Raw genomic sequence first — 17266 nt, forward strand, 5'->3', positions numbered from 1 at the left:
GTGGCACACCTTGTAGCTCAAGGATAGGCGGCCAGCTGGTCGTTTCCTATTGGGGCCGGTCTGAGTGAGGAGTTTGGCTTGGGAAGCAAGGGAAGGGTGGTCCTTCCCTTGTGGTCCTCATCTATTCCCTTGCTCTCTTTGTGACACTTGTTGTTTGCTAATTGAATTGTAATTTTATTTTAATTTAGAATTAAATTAATACATTCATTTTCACATTTCACCAACTCTCCCACATGGAAAGTTGATGGAAACTCTTGGGAGCATTTCCTTGTAAATACCCACTTGGGTATTGGGAATACTCACTTGAGTAGAATTCAAAAGGAATCTCCCAAAGAGTGAGAAAGCCTTAAGTTCGTAAAACTCTAGTAATTTTGGTCTAGCCCCGTCTAAGCTACGGGGTATGGGCTGGTTCGGTGATCGAGTGCGTGAGACGTTAGAGGTCTTGCATTTGTGGGGCTTGAAGTTTTCCAAGTCCGAGCTCGAGTTACGAGCGAAGCACGCGTCAAGGGTGAGCTTCTTTCTCTCTCTTCTCTTTATGTGTTTATGTTTTTCCTTATTTGCATGCTATTTTGTTATGTTGTAATTATTATGCATGCGATCCATTTTGCGGGTTTTGTTTCCGCGCAGTGTCGAATACCGCAACAATTTTTCTCAAGCTTGTATGTTTTAATCATATTTTCCGAGCAAAGTTTCAAACTCTTCTCTTGTTACACAACCAGATAGGCACTTGTCGAATTCATCTTTGAAAGTTGTGTCCCTTTTTAGGGCTCTAAACCTCGACACTGCATTCTCAATCAAGTGTCAAATGCAAATCCTGTGTCTTGAGTGAGGGAATACCTGCATAGATTAACTTGTTAGGTTTTTTCATATAATAGGGACATAAGTATTTTACATGATATAATAGAGACATTAGTATTTACCCTTTGAGTTGCTATTGACATTGCCAAGTCTTGGTATGTAAATATAGAACCATCCCACCCATAGATTTCTTAAAAGTGTCCAACAACCACTCAAATGTATCGTCTGTTTCATCAGCGATAAACACACAGCCGAACATCACATTCAACCAATGATTGTTGATACCAACTATTGGAGCACAAATCAAGTTATATTTGTTTGTTCTATAAGTGGTATAAAAAATAGTTACATCCCCATAGATGCTATAGTCTTCTCACATTTCTGAGTCCCTCCAAAAAATTGATGTAAGTTTGCTTGAATTATCTCCACCGCCTAATTTGAATCTGAAAAAGAAATATGGTTCTTTTGCTTGTTTTTGGTATAGCATTTCTATTACTGTCTGTGCATCACCTCCTTCAATTTCTTTCATTTCCTTCCTTGTTATATAGTTGAAGTGATCTTTCATTGTGTGTGCTAACACATTTTCACCACCAGCTTCATGAGACATTAGACGATAAGATTCTGCTGGCTTTAATCCACTCTCTACCATTAGGTCTATAACTTGTGCCTTTTCTTTTGTTATTTTTCTTTCTGACCTATGTAGATGCTGGCATTCTGGTCTTTTCCTTTGAAAAAACAAAGTATTTTTTTTCCTTTGATCGTTTTGGGTTCTCCTTGTGTGTATCTGGTTGTTGATTGTCATATCCAAATCCAGTAGCAAAAGCATGTTTTTTATATATTTCATCCAAAGTGTCTGCAATATAAGCCAACAAGGCATCCACTGTAGTCCTGTTCATGTTGGTTATCATATTTACTTTCTTTCTGTTAGTGTGCTTTTACTTGATTCTACAAGAAAAAACAATATCAAAAAGTGAGTATGCTTAATATGTGGGTCTAGGGTAATATAATTAAATCTGCAGTTTTATAGGTGTTACGAATTAATATAATGGGGGTTACATGTTTAGCATTATGGGGGTTACTTACTAAATTAGCATAATAGAAGTAAAGTGTGTAATATAATGCATATTACTTATTAATTTAATCTGGGGTTTTTAGTTGGTTTTATAAGGGTTACTTAGTGTAATAGGGCTTCCTTGTTGAGAAGGGTTACTTTTATAGTATAATGGGGGTTACTTGTATGGTATAATGGAGGTTACTTTTATATTAATATGAGGTGTTATCTGTATTTAATAATAGCTGTTATCTGCATAGTATGATAGGGGTTACTTTAATGTATATGAGGAGTTACTTTTATATATATGAGGAGTAACCTGTATAGTATTTACAGGGGTTACATGTTACCAATGGTTTATCTGTATAGTGTTACCTGCATAGAGTAATAGGGGTTACTTTTATATATATGAAGGATTATCTATATAGTATACTAGGGGTTATTATATGTTTGGTTATTGACTTTTATACAATAAGGGTTACCTGCATAGTACCATATTGGTTACCTACATAATACAATAGGGGGTACTTTTATAGGGGTTACTTTTATATGTAAGAGGATTACCTGCATAGTGTAATAGGGGTTACTTTTTATATACATGACTAATACGAGGGGTTATTTGTATAGTATATTGCATGTTACTTGTATGCAATAGGGGTTACTTGCATAGTATAATAGGTGTTACCCGTATAACATACTAGGGGTACTTGTTACAAAGTGGTTAATTTTATAGTAAAATAGGGGTTACTTTTATACGTAACAACGATTACCTGCATAGCTTAATAGGGGTTATTTTAATTCAAAGTGGTGGTTACTTATATAGTATAATAGAGGTTACTTGTTTAATATAATCTAGGTTACTTATATACAGAATTATAAAAACAAATGATTGTTGCCTTGTAATTCATTGTTGTTTCTGTTATCTATATCCAGATTCATTAATGAATCACCTATTTGTTCGATCTCCATAGATTCTTGTGAATCTGGACTGATACAGGTTGAAAAATTTCTGATTATTCAGGTGGAAAAATTTCTGATCCTTCAGCCATGAAAGCTTCGAGTATAAAGATCTGGAAGAAAAAAAATTAATTTATGGTTGATGAAAATTTTCAAAATTTGTGTGTTTGTGCAACTTGATCTGTAAATTTTTAGATGTTGATGGCGGCTTTTGTTTAGGGATTTGTGCAATTGTGGGCTTTTTATTAAGTCAGCACGTGTTTTTCTTTGGCAAGTGAATCCCGTTATTTTTGGCAAATGAATCCCGTTATTTTCTGGTATGGTAGCTGGCCACATGGTGTGGCCAGCCATATCAGAGACCTTATTAATTGATATACTACATACAAGAAATAAAATAATAAATTTTATCACATAAATACAAAAAATATTTTAATTTAAAATATACAAACAGGGCTTCATCTAGTTCTTAATATAACCGACTCAAACGAACCTGACTTAGTCACCTGAATTACCTCTTAATGACCCATCATATTGTAGAGAACACTAGCAATAAAAAATAAAAAATAAAAAAAATAAAAAAAAAAAAAAGATAGGTAACCCTAAGATTTTAAATTAAAGGGATTACCATTGATTTGTTGTTGGTGGAAGCCCCAAGAAAACTATGACCTTGTCATGGAAAAAAGAGATGAGAAAAAAGAGAGGATACATAGCAGGGATACCTAGTCATGGAATTTCATTTTAATTACAATTACATCAATGGAAAAACAAAAGGGTTCAATGGGATCCAAACCAATTTCAACGACTATAGTCTCATAATTCCTTAATTCTTTTCTAGTTGATACATTTATTTTACCATGTTAGTCAATACACAACTTTTACGATTAAAATCTTTATTTATCAACGACTAATAATTATAAAAAAAGATCATACATAATATTATGGCTTGAAACAATTCTAATCAAACCTTACATAACTATATTTTATCTTAATTATAAATCACAAAAGAGTTTGTGCATATTTTGAAGTCTGAATAGTATCAAAAGTCAAAATATATCAACTAAAAAGTTACGCAAGAGCCAAGAAGTATACCATAGCACAAGATAAACAGGTCGAGACACATAAGAAACCATTCTAAAACAGACTAACATCGGAGAGTCTGAGAGAGAATGGCTCAGCTTGTAACTGAGATCTAAAACAGAACATTGAACACCCAGCTTTACAAGAACACAAAAAGCGCCTGATTAGGGGATATTTTGATGCTGATTAGACAATAAACTCATTCTGGACATTTTGATGCTGACAACCCTCTCAATAACTGCAAACAGACTAATGAAATGAAAATTTCAAAGTCGGGGGATAGGAGAGAGTGTCAGTTGGCGAATGTCTAAGCGTTGTTAGGTTTGCAACGCAGAAAACTTCTCATATTAAGAGCTTATGAAAGGCAAATTTTATAGTAAACAATCTGTGAATCTTACCAGAAATTCATGTCAATTAATGAGGAATAATGATTATACAACCGTCAAATGTTAGATTTTAAAGATTACACAAATGTACAGTTTCAGATATATATAGATTCTAAGCTTATGTACAGAATTCACAATAGATGAATAGATGCGTCAGACAAACTAAGTCAGCAGTTTATTTACATGTAGTGCCACTGCCAAAATACCTTCTGCACTATCCCTCCACCACTTCTGACAGCAAGATGGAGTGTATCGGAAGCAGGAGGAACACCCCAAAGTAGTGGCACCGCAACAGTCATACTCAGCTTCTCCTGTAATCCACCCTTTGTTGCTTTCTCAGCGACAACAACCTACACCGTCCAGTTCTCTTCATCACATATATAAACTTTAAAAGTGCAGTATGCATCGTATACATATTATCATTCTTAGCAGGATTACAAACTTGAAACCATGTCTCGCAGGGGTACTATCATACATCATATTAAGAAAATTTTATAAATAGCATCACAATATATCCAACAAGAAAACAAAATGTCATTTTTGACATTTTTATACAAAGACACAAAGTGATATTGACAGCCATGTACATGGAAGTAATTTGCAAATTCTGCAACTAAATTTTCCAGTGAGGATGCTACATACTTCCTCTGCTTTTATTTAGTTTCAACTATTAGGTTTGGAAGGTGTGGAGAACGGTTCAAGGCATAAGGATGCATAGCTTTGGAGTTAAGCTATGTATTGATTGCTTGGTGCTAAGCAACGATGGATGGCAAAGGGCTGACTTGAAATGAGCATATCTCAAAATCTAGAAATGATTTTGAAATGATTCAAATTCGAGGTGACAGCTTGTCTCAAGATCTTACCAATGACTGGTCAAAAGCTTGATTTGAACAAGAAACGAGAAAGTTATGACCATTTTACGAAGAGCTATCTCCCTGCTAGAAAGTTCGTCCAAACCTGGTGATGGTTTGCCCGAGCTCAAAGGGAAAATGACTCGGAAGTCACTGGAAAAAGATTCGGCCAAACCTGCTTACTGGTTTGCCCGAATCAAGCCAGGTTCTTCCAAACCAAGGGTGGGTTCGCCGGCGAACCTGCCCCTGTTTTCTACGGTTTTGCGATTTAAGTGGCGTGGCTTATCAATGACCATAGGATTGTTTAATGATGCCTTGCAATATATATACTCATGTTTAGTCATTGTATTAGAGTGATGATGGAGAAAGATGTAGAGAGAGAGTACCTCAAATGTAAAACCCCTAACACTTAGGGTTTGAGTGTGGGAAAGGATGTATTTGGGATGGGAGCTTTCGTGGTACTTAGATATATATCTTATAAACTACATTATTCTTCACCAAAGATTACTCTACAGTGCATTGGTGGGTTCTTCTCCCGGTTTTCGGGTTTACTGCGGTAAATTCTCCTTGTTTTGTTGTTTACTTGTTTTCCTTCTTCGTTATTGTTAATTATCGCTAATCGCATAAAACTAGCACAATCACGTATTCCCTTACAACAACAGTTCTATACTCAAGTTTTTGATGCATGAATTAAATTGTTATTTTTTTAATTATCAATGAAAAAATAATACTCCCTCTATTTCGTATTAAACATAACACTTTTCATTTTCATCCGTTTTTGATTAACTGCAATACATCTTTATATTGTAAGATCCCACTACTTTTATTATTTCTCTTTCCTACTAATACTAGATGCACTAATACTTGGTATTTTTCAAATTCTCTCCGCCAACAACCCCACTTTTTTTTTTATTATTATTATTTCTCTCCTATCAACAATTAAATTTACCCAAACTATATATATAAGTGTCTCCACCCTATAATTTTCCTAAGACTTTGTAAGATGCCTACAATTGCAATTAATCCAAAATGAAGGGAAGTAATAAGTTGATATATTGAATATATAAATCCCATAGGACTGCTTTTTCTTAAATATAAATCACTAATGATTGTCTAAGTAAAATATAAGAATAGTGCAAAAGGCGAAGCATTGCATCTATTAAGTCCTGGGAAAATTGGAGCAAGTAATTTGTAGCTCAGAAGATCTATATCTAAAAGACCAATTTTACAATGCTTGTTTCTGTCTAAGAAAAGAGCTTTTCAATAGATAACGGGTTCAAAGTGATTAAGGTAAATGCAAACAAGACATACTTTAGCTTAAAGGTTAGAATTTGTTATGTGTAAGAACTTCTTTGTGAGTGTATCCCTTTAATTTTTTGGTTCTTTTGGTGTGGAATTATTTGTAAACATCTTAAACAATCACGTAATCATGCCATTAGAAGCTGCTCAAAGATTTAACGTGTGCATCAAAATTTTACAGCATGAAACTTTGAATTCTGAGCAGCTAAATTAAAAATTAATAGAACAGGTTCTACTGTTACATACCTCTCCACCTTGCTCCAGGACACTGTCCTCAACAACATCACTAAGCATCTCAATTGAACGACAAAAGCCAACGATGCAAAGCCTTCTACCCATATCAAGCCCCTGACAAATTTAATTACAAAAGCATCATTCAAGTACAACATAATCGCATTGAAAAATTAACAGCAGGTCACAGTTCAACAGCTAATTGTAGCTATCTACAGTCCTCACATTTGTTGCTGCAATATCAAAAAGTGCACCCAGACAAAGGCTTTGGTTTGGATCCATGTAATCACTCTCCTGAAAGCGCTGATACCTCGAAGGAACTTTCACCTTACCCTGCTTCTACATTATGAAACCGCAATTTTAGCAGCTTACCAAGTCAATCATTCAAAGCCTTAATCCCATATATATAACTTTCACCATAGCAGCTTAGCAGGTAATAACTAATAATATACTTCCTCTGTTCCACAAATATCGCAATAACAATGAAATTACGCATTCCAAGGCACATTTTGTATGTTAATATTTATAATTATATAAGAGTAAAAATTATAAAAAGTTGATATTGTGAAAGTATTTTACAAGACGAATCTAATAAGACCCCACATGATTATATATGAATTTACGTATAAATCATAATTTGTGGTCAAACAAGCATGATGAATAATGCAAAAGTCAAAAGTCCAGTTGTTGCAATATTACTAGAACGGAGAAAGTATGACACTGAAGTGAGAGAAGACATCAATAAATGGTAATCTTGGTGAATGCCACAAATAGCAAATTTCAATAGCAACAATGGCCACAGATACAAGTCATGATGATACCAAATCTGTATTGATTTAGAAGACTGCCTTAAGGTTGGTTAGTAAGGCATAGATTTTAGTATGTCTGACTACGAGGCCCTCTCACAAATCTAGCTAGCGTGGGGCTCTTTTGGATGAGAAGGAGGTCAAGCCCTTGGGGCAACCCCTGCAATGAAAGCAGCAAATTGAGCCATCATACATGCATGCCACCAAGTGCCACCTTCACAACTCACTAGTACTCCCTCCATGCACGACTTTATGCACGACTTTTTACACTGTTCACATATTCCACTTTGACCAATTTTGGTGACTTATACGTTTCAATATATAGTTTTCAAATATCAACTTTTTATGATTCATACTTATTGATAATTAAAAATATTATAGGTCAAACTTCTGCATTGGCAATTTGGCATACTCGGCAAATTAAATTGGGGACACTTAATTAAGACCCTTTATGAAAATTGATAATGCATAAAAATTGTATTTTGGTCCTCATAACTTTAACCAACATCGTTAGCTAAGATTTTACCTATATATTGCATATGCTCGGTATAATAAAGTTAACTCATCATCAAGTTTTAGTTTTAGTATAATTTAGCTTTGGGAAATTCTACACGTTGACCTCCAAATTTCAAGTTTTCTATGTGGTGGCAGGGCTAAAAGAACATTTTACAAAGCGATTCCCAACTTTAACAAATTCTATATAATGACCCTTTTTCATTAATTAGTGGCTAACCCAAATTGATGGCTAACCAATGTTGACTTATAGTAAGGATTTTTTTTTTTTTTAATATTTAAATAATTTTATTAAAAAAAAAAAAAGTTAACTCTCCCCACCAACCCAGCCACGCACCCTCTTCCCCTCCCTTGCCATTAGCCTTCCCCTCCCCACCAACCCATGTACTATGTCTTTGAATCACATGAATCTTCGCTGCGACTTGAGGGATCGACATTGGAAGGCATCCATGATTCCATGGTGGGTTATCTCCGTCGAAGGAGAGGTAGAGGAGTTGAGTCCAGAGGTGGCGCCACCGCTGGGATAAGAAAGAGGTTGCGGTGGCGGATTTGAAAGGGAGAAGAGAGAGAATTTCGATCAAAAGGGGTGTCTAGAAGTGAGCTTAATCTTTCTACACCATTGTGTTTGAATTGTCATTCCTTGGTTATAATTTCCTTCTCTTGTGGTAAGAGGAAGTTTCAACCATTTTTTGGGATGAAACAGTGAAAGGTTAATGGTAGGGGAGGGGTGGCTGGCTTGTGGGGAAAGGTGTTTTTTTTTTTTATTTTATTTATAAAATTATTTGATTATTAAAAAAAAATTCTAACTTTAAGTCAACATTGGTTAGCCACCAGTTATGGGTTAGCCACTAATTAATGAAATAAATTAGATAGAATTTGTTAAAGTTTGGAATTACTTTGTAGAATGTTTTTTTTAGCCTTGTCACTACATAAAAACTTGAAGCCTGGAGGCCATCATGTAGAATTTCCCTTTAGCTTTTCATACAGTATCATTAGTTGTGTGTTTAACCGATAATATTTTCTAAAAGCTTCAAAGAATCTCCTACTATTCATGCATATTAAAAATCTAGAAAAGAATGAAAATATGTAAAAGTGGAATACTACATAAAAAAACATAAAGATTTAAGGAGCACAATCGTACATGACATTCATAGTGAAACAAAGAGAGTATGTTATTGCTTTAATAGTGGATACTTCATTTTCATTTTGCATCCTTACATCTCTGGTCTTTTGTGATAGAAGCAACTTTACATTTCTTATTTCTTAATAGTAAGTATATAATGTATCATTCATAAGAATTACAAAATATTGTTGTAAATTATCAATTAAAATTTTAAAGTCACATCTCATCCTAAAAGTAACAATAAATTTTATCATAATCGGATCATGTGATACAAAAGGATATACTTTGTAATAAATAGACCAGCTACGACTAATTATTGATCAATTCCAATTATCGTTGTAATTAATTAACAAGACTTCCTTCATTCATGAAAGCTTCAGGCTTAAAAATCATCAATCATAATGATAAACAGTCATTAAAATAAGGTTTGTAAGCTTAAGCATAAAGCCCGACATAATAAAATCTATTCCAACCCAACCACAAGTCAACTTCTTGCTTACTCTGTATCAAACTCATACTAAAATGATCCTCTTGCTACCTAAGTCTTTGGTTAAATACATCATTTTAAATGAAAATAGGAAATCAAGCAAGTCTTTCCCAAAGCAAGGCATACCTCTGATGGAGAAATACGCCGGGGTACCAAAGAACCTCCAAGTTGTATGAGCCCATCTGCAGTGAGCATTGTGATTGTGTCCTCACGAACCCACTGAATACCTATACATTAACTCAAATTTCAACAGAAGTCAGTTTTGAAGTTTGGTAAGTTTCAGAAGTGCTTATATCTGATATATTTCTGGCAAAAAAGGCAATTTTCTGATATATTTCTGGCAAAGAGGGCATTAGACTAAAATACCATAGTACTTATTATACAAAGACAGTATTCTCTTGAGTTATTATTTGAACAGAAAGTACAATATCTTAAATTGGAAACATGGTTAAAAGGATGTTAATCAGACTGCTCAAGGCCAGTAACATTACACAATGCCATTAAAGCAAATATGCAAAGCAGAAGGAAACTACTTTGTATCAGAAAAAAAGGCTAATCCATACAATTTGCAGATGATTATGAGATAAAAACTTTCTGCACAAATGACACTCAAAGCATTATTCCCAGTCTTTAATATCACCAAACCCCCAGTAAATAAGGATAATTGCTCCGAACCATATGAGAATCAGTTCATATATAGAATGAAAGAAGATCAACAGTTACATCATAAAGTCATAAACCTCCAAAACTCATCCTATTTAACAACTATTATTTCAAACACGAGCTCCCTTTTAAGGGCTCCTCTTCTGAGATTAAAAACTAAAATATAAAAAATATAAATAAATAAATAAGCTATATGTGAACAACGTTTTTCCTGCTTAGTCCTGTAAGAGAACAACAATTTACTTGACAAAGAAGATCAAAATGAAGAATAAACATTTACACTTTCAGTAGATGCACTTATATTAACATAGCTGTCTCTGAAATGTAGCTAAAAAATGAGCAATCCCAATTATAACTTTCAAACTAATCACAGCTATTGATAAACTTTATAATTCCAACTATCTGGTCAACCTTCTCAAATCAAGCCCTGTTTTTAACAGCCTGTTAAACCAGTCAAAGCACAACCCCTCCCCATCCCCAATCCCTTCCCACTCCCATTACATCCCTTCTCCATTTCTAGCAAAACATGCCAACCCATTCACTTTGATTTTATTCATTTATTTATTACTTAAATGTAATCTTTAAGGCATTCTTTCCCTCTCCCTCCTCTTTTTTTTTTTCAAACCCTCCCTTGCCACTTACAATAATGCTGTCACCATTCCAGCAACCCGAACTGTTTTTATCATCCCACAATCTTATAAAACTATAAACCAATCATCTTCATCAGATCCATAATCGTGTAACACCGCTGCAAACTGTTGACAGAAAACTGACATCAAGATTCATGATTCTCCAAAACCATCCACCATAATTTAAGAAATTGACACAAACAAAAGAGTCTATCTGGCTGAGACCAAAACATAGGCCTTTTGTGGACATTGGGAGGGGAGACAAAAAGGAGGAGCAAAATTAATTTTTAATGGAGCCATGCAGAAGAGGTGATCTAATGAGGATGGGTTTAGACTTTTAGAGTGAGCATTGGTGAGAGAACGAGTGTTTGATAATAGGTAAAAAAGGTAACCACTAACTAGTAAGATTGGTCTATTTCCAGAATGATGACACACTTGTTAGTGCTGTTTGAGTTAATCAAGATGTAGGATTAGTTTTTGAAAGGCCACTAATGGTTCGGAAAAATTGTCATATTATCCTAAAATGAAACTAGACTACTTTGATCAATTTTAACTTTATTTCAATTGTTATTTTTCACAATTTAGTCAAGAACTACCTCTTGCCCTCTAAAGGATAGGTATCATAAAAGAAAGAACATGTATGGAGCAGAAACATGCATGACGAGCCAACTTTGTAATCTAAAGAAAAAGAAGGAAACGAGAAGCTCGCAAGAAGCGCAAGAAGCAGCTCTCTCTCTCTCTCTCACTCTCTCTCTCATCCCCTATTTGGTAGAGAGTAATAAACAAAGGTAATTTTATGGATTTATAGTGCAATTTGTAAAGAAAGTCTCATGTCAATGTCCATGTCCATGTTAATGCTTATCAACCACGAAATTGACATGAGACTTTCCACACAAAATTGCTCTATAAATCCATAAAATTATACCTCCTCTGTTCCAAATTAGATGATACGTTTTGACCTTTTACACTATTCATAAACTTTACTTTGACTAGCGTTTGTGATTTATAGATATGAAAAAACATAGTCATGTAGGATCTTGTTATAGTTTTTTAATGTGTACATAATTACAATTCAATTTTTAGTTTTTTTTTTTTTTTAATAATAGTATAATTAAAGATATTTTCAATTGAATTTTTTGTATTGCCAAACGTGATAAACAAAACGTGTCATCTAATTTGGAACGAAAGAAATATATGGTTTTATGGACTTATAGTGCAATTTTTTTTTTGAAATGATACTTTTTGATAGTTAAAGAAATTATTGGTCAAAGTTTCACATTGGTATACATGTTTGATCGAACTAAGGCACTTAAAATATTCCCTCCGTTTTTTTTAAATGCATCATTTCCCTTTTATGGATTTTATTTTAAATGCATCACTTCTATATTTGGTAATTTTATACTATATTTTATCATTTTTCTCTCTTACTTTAAACACCACTTAAATTATTTTATCATTTCTCTCTCTTCATGGTCCCTACTTAAATAATAAAAGCATCTACTGTCTCTCACATATTTTCTCTTTCATGATCCCCATCTTACTTTTACTACTACGTATAATAAATTATTCACCCACTTACAATTATATATTAGATGCATATAAAAAAAACAGAGGGAGTAAATAAAAAAGAGAGCTGTATATTTATACATGATGCACCATTTTGTTTTGCGCTATGACACTCTAGATTTCTCCATGGTAGCTAATTGCTAATCTAAACCTTTAGTAAAGAAGAAAGCACCTCATTTCCTATCATGAGATGGACTTTAACAATGTTAGTAGATTGATATCTTCTAACTTAGCTAAAGTCCATCTACAAAAGTTTTACAGCGTAATCCTTTCTTTGTTTCTTAATACATGCAACAATGTTTTTTTTTTTTTCTTTTTTTTTACGGGTAATACATGCAACAAGTTGACTTTATTATACGCTCATTAAAAGTAAACTTGTTGCATGTATTGAGAAACAAAGGAAGTAGAAAAATGGAAAACTTAAACATACATCTATAATCCAAAGTGGAAAAACCATCGATTGTCATGGCTTGCGCACTTACAATCATTGTAACTTTACGCTTAGTTTGGATAACAAAGAAGGAAAGAAATGAAGGGGAGGAAAAGAAGAGGAAAGGGAGGGGAAAGATGAGCTTCATTTTACCTCCAAATCCTCCAACTTTGGAGGGATTATGCTTATTAAAGAGAGAGGGAAATGATCCCTCCTTCAATCCTTTACCTAAACAAGAGAAATTGTCCTCCTCCCTTTCTCTTCCCTTCTCCTCTTCTTTTCCTTCCATTTCTTTCTATTCAAACAAAGTGCTAGTCATTCCACAATATTATTCCGTAATTCATATTTTATGAAAAGTAGGGCAAGTATAAAAGAGGTGAGGACATAATGTGTGAGTGAATATGTCATGATATGTCACACTTCAAGACTTGATATGTCATGATCGAATTGTATATTAGTCCAGCTTGCTGTGAATATGCTAAGCTAAGGAAAGTTCAATTTAAATAGCTAGGCACTAACCATGTTTGGTATAGAGGATTTAGATGTAAAAATATGAAAAGGAGTTACATGGATTTCTAATGTTTAGCTGTAAGAATTACATAGGATTTATAGGTAGGGAAAGGAAGTAATATAATAGCACCAAACACTAGAAGATATAATTATTTTATTCCTCTTATTTTCCCTTCCTTTATAATCCTTGTGATTCCATTACCAAAGAATTTACAAGGCCCCTAACTGTATATTTTTATGCCTTAGCACCAAAATCCAAACAAAAATGTTTTGCTTACCAATATACCTTAATTTCATCCAACGATCATTCAAGTTCAACTTTCCAACAAATTAACCCAACTTATACGGCTTTTATAGCTCGTTTAGGCCCTATTCTTTTCACCTTAAAAAATGATATTTAGTAAAAATAATTTCAGTTCAATAAAAATAAGTTCGATTCAGGAAAAAAATAAATTCAAATTAGTAACTGTAAAGAAGAATTAATAATAGAGAATCTGTAAAAATAATTTCAGTTCAATAAAATTAAGGGATATTCTCAATGGTAACCCCCTACAATTGCTACGCACCAACGGTAACCTCCCTTTTTTGGGATTATACGAAATGACCTTAGTTATCTTTTTTCTCCTAATGATGACATTAATGATGGTGTTTTAACATAAAATTAAACCATGGTTAACCACAATAGCAAATGACAAAAATGCCCCCTTTTATTTACCAGATTTTATTTATAAAAAATAAAAAAATCTACTCTGCCAGCCCCCCAACCCCACAGCCCAACATCCACCACCTCACACTAACCTTCCACCTCCAGCCAACCCCTGCCGCCGAAACCCACTAGCCCCCACCCTAGCTGGTGAACCCACCCAATACATCCATTTCGGCAACCCTACCCGTGAACCCCCACCACCCCAACCACATCCGATGACCCCACTTATTCCGGCGACGATTCTACACGTGAACCCCAGTCCCCCACCCAGCCCCAACCCCTGCCACCTCCCCGCCTCCCATCTCCCGCTGCCGCACCTTTTAAAACGCCTAGCCTGCGCACCTCATCAGCCCCCTTACATCTATCAACTCCTCGCACCCAACCACCGAGCCACATCACACCACAACGCAACAACCTACAGCCGCCCAACCTCCGGCAACCCACACATCACCAATTGCTCCACCAATTCGCCACCTACAGTCGTCAATTCGCCACCAATCAACGCTGGCCACTTCCCAGCTCACCTTAAAACCGTCACCAATTCGAATTTTACCAATTACCACCGTCTTCACCCTAATCTCCCTTTGCAATCAACAATTCAGTCACCATAATTTCGACCACAATGGCAGCTGCTAACATCAATTTAACCCCCACCTAGCCCCTCCCCTGCCTCGTCGACGAATCCCACCCTTTTCCGATTAGGTTTCAGCGAGTGAAGTGAGATTATTGCAGGTGGGTCGACTATGAACACAGTGAATGGGTCGTCTGTGTTCGGCGGTCTAGAGTCTAGGTGGTCGGGTAGTTGGGGTCGCCGGCAGTAAAGGGGAAGGGATATGGCGGTGGTTGGCCGGTGGAGATGGTGGTGTGGATTGATGGTTGTGGTAGTTAATTTTTCTAAATGTTTTTCTTTTTTTCTTTAAAAAAAAATAACTAACCATAGTTAATTTTAATTGACTATTTTATGTTAAAACACCATCATTAATGTCATCTTTAGGAGAAAAAAGAAAAGTAGTGTCATTTTGTATAATCCAAAAAAAAAAGAGGGTTACCATTGGTGCGTAGCAATAATAGGGGGTTACCATTGAGAATATCCCCTAAATTAATTTAACTTCAAAGCAAAAATAATTTCAGTTTAGATTTCACTTCAGCAAAAATAAAGTGAAGATCGAGAACAAAGCCTATATCAATAAAATTATCTTAATCAACCCAGTGATCATTTACGGAGTATTTGACTTCACAATCTCATTTAAGTTTGACTAAGTTCGTCCAAAAAACCACTTAAAGCTGCCAAAACTTTTAAATGATCCAAGTTAATTCCTCTAAATATATTTTGTAGCAAACTAAAACCCAACAGCAATCAGCTTTAAGAGGCCATAATAATTTAATCCATGCCCTTGTACCCTTTTTGGACATATCTGATGCATCATTAGGAAACTAGGTAGCATAAAATATCAAGGACTTTAGGTTCCCCTTTTTGAAATCCCAGTGTTTAGGTACTAATCTAGTCCAAATACTTGTACTCCGCAGTCCGTACTACATATTATTAATCTTAGGCTAATTCATCAAGTAAGGCAGGTTTTTAAGGTATAAAGTTATCTAATGAGTTCAAGTGATTAAGCCAGCCACAAAATTAAACCAAAAAAAAAAACTCATTCATGAAATCATAAGACCACCTCAATGCATAGACAAGCGAGCTTCAAGCTTAAACAAGTACTTGAAATCAATAGAAAGATCAAACTTTCACGGAAGCAGGATCGAGCTAAACAAGCCTAGAAAGCCGAAAATGAACGTGGCAATACATTGCCAAACCCAATTACCTCCTTACATTGAACCTACGCTTAGCATTGTACACGCAAAACTTTAAAGTACATAACTTCTGCCAACTACTTTAAACACTAAAGTTTTTCCTAAAAAAGTTTAAACACTAAAGTAACTTAACACACTAGCAAAATACTAGCAATAAATCTTAGTCCCTGATATTACAAAAACCCAAATATCATTAATTCAAAGTACCCATATTCAAAAATCTACTAGAGGTAACAAATTTCTAACTTATATTCAGAATTCAAACAAAGTTGTAGAATCAAAGAAATACCATTAAATTCCCTGAATTCGAATAACCCAAAGCAGAAATAAATTCAATCATATAATTATTACTTAAATAAATTTCTCAAAATGAGGCAAATGAACAGTAAATAACTGATTTACCAGAATCGGAATCAATCGATTGAGGGTCCCACGGATACGATCCATAGTCAAAGTCAAAAGGATTATCAGAAGAAGCTTTGGCTGTCAATCGGAAAAATCGAGATGAAATAAGAGGTGGAATGAAGAAGGAGAAAGGTTGATGATGAATGTTAGTAGAGGAGGAAGGAGAGAATTGACGGAAGCTTCGAGAAATGGTTAGAAATGAAGATCCAGATAAATACAGTGCAGAAGTTTCCGCCATTGGAGAATGGAGAAATAAAGTTAAGAAGAAAGGAATTTACAGATGAAGTTTTAGAAGGAAGATATTAAAAATATGGAGAAAATGGAATCTAAAATGGCTGGATACGGAGGATGATGGACGCCACACAAGCAGGAGGGAGGAGGGAAAGGTCACACGTGGGTCAAGGTCACACATGAGAGTAACTTTTTTTTTTTTTTTTTTTTTTTTTGACAGGAGATGGAGAGTAACTAAATGGTGAAAGACAGAGATTTTAAAGGGAGCACTGTTATGCATGTAGAAATGCATAATAAAGAGCGTTTATGTAATAGCACGTATGTACAAACGAATGTATATTTTGGTATCATTGATTGATCAAATAATATCACTAAACATACGGTGATACTATATTTGCATATAGTGGTATTATATATGCATTCAGTTGTACTATATTTATGCATAAACAGTATCACTGAAAATTCAATGGTATTTATAAGCTTTCAGTGGAACAATCAACATGTGGTCCCCCATCACGTGAGACAATCTGATCAAAAAATAACTAGGGTCCACCTACAGACCTCTCTCTTCCTATCTCTCTCTTTTTTTCTCTCTCTACCATGTGTTTGTAGAATATTTTAATCATTGTTATGTATTTACAAATACATAACATTCATGCATTACTACTTCCCCGGTCAAATATAGTGAATCGCTAAACATCGCCCGCAAATCTCCACATAAAACCCACAAATTTGTATTGA

At 34.7% G+C, this 17266-nt stretch overlaps 1 protein-coding gene across 2 annotated transcripts; it reads right to left on the bottom strand.

Moving 5' to 3' along the window:
* Positions 1-4271: 4271 nt before the first annotated feature.
* Positions 4272-16909, bottom strand: LOC110734733. Of its 2 annotated transcripts, none has more exons than XM_021914877.1 (5): positions 16292-16909; positions 9706-9806; positions 6876-6983; positions 6666-6767; positions 4272-4619 (listed from the first exon to the last, which is right to left on the bottom strand). In XM_021914877.1, the coding sequence occupies exons 1-5, from the start codon at positions 16530-16532 to the stop codon at positions 4449-4451; spliced, it is 723 nt and encodes a 240-aa protein (XP_021770569.1). In that variant the 5' UTR covers positions 16533-16909; the 3' UTR covers positions 4272-4448. The 2 variants fall into 2 exon arrangements, with proteins under 2 accessions (XP_021770569.1, XP_021770568.1); XM_021914876.1 differs by having other exon boundaries at positions 6876-6989; positions 16292-16904.
* Positions 16910-17266: the final 357 nt, after the last annotated feature.

The sequence above is a fragment of the Chenopodium quinoa genome, unplaced genomic scaffold (genome assembly GCF_001683475.1).
Source record: "Chenopodium quinoa cultivar QQ74 unplaced genomic scaffold, ASM168347v1, whole genome shotgun sequence".
NCBI lineage: Eukaryota > Viridiplantae > Streptophyta > Magnoliopsida > Caryophyllales > Amaranthaceae > Chenopodium > Chenopodium quinoa.

Coding starts and splice junctions, on each gene's coding strand:
- LOC110734733 (XM_021914876.1), bottom strand. CDS start 16,532: ATGGCGGAAACTTCTGCACTGTATTTATCTGGATCTTCATTTCTAACC. Junction 9,807..16,291: donor ATCGATTGATTCCGATTCTG/GTAAATCAGTTA, acceptor GTTAATGTATAG/GTATTCAGTGGGTTCGTGAG. Junction 4,620..6,665: donor TCCTGGAGCAAGGTGGAGAG/GTATGTAACAGT, acceptor TGGACGGTGTAG/GTTGTTGTCGCTGAGAAAGC.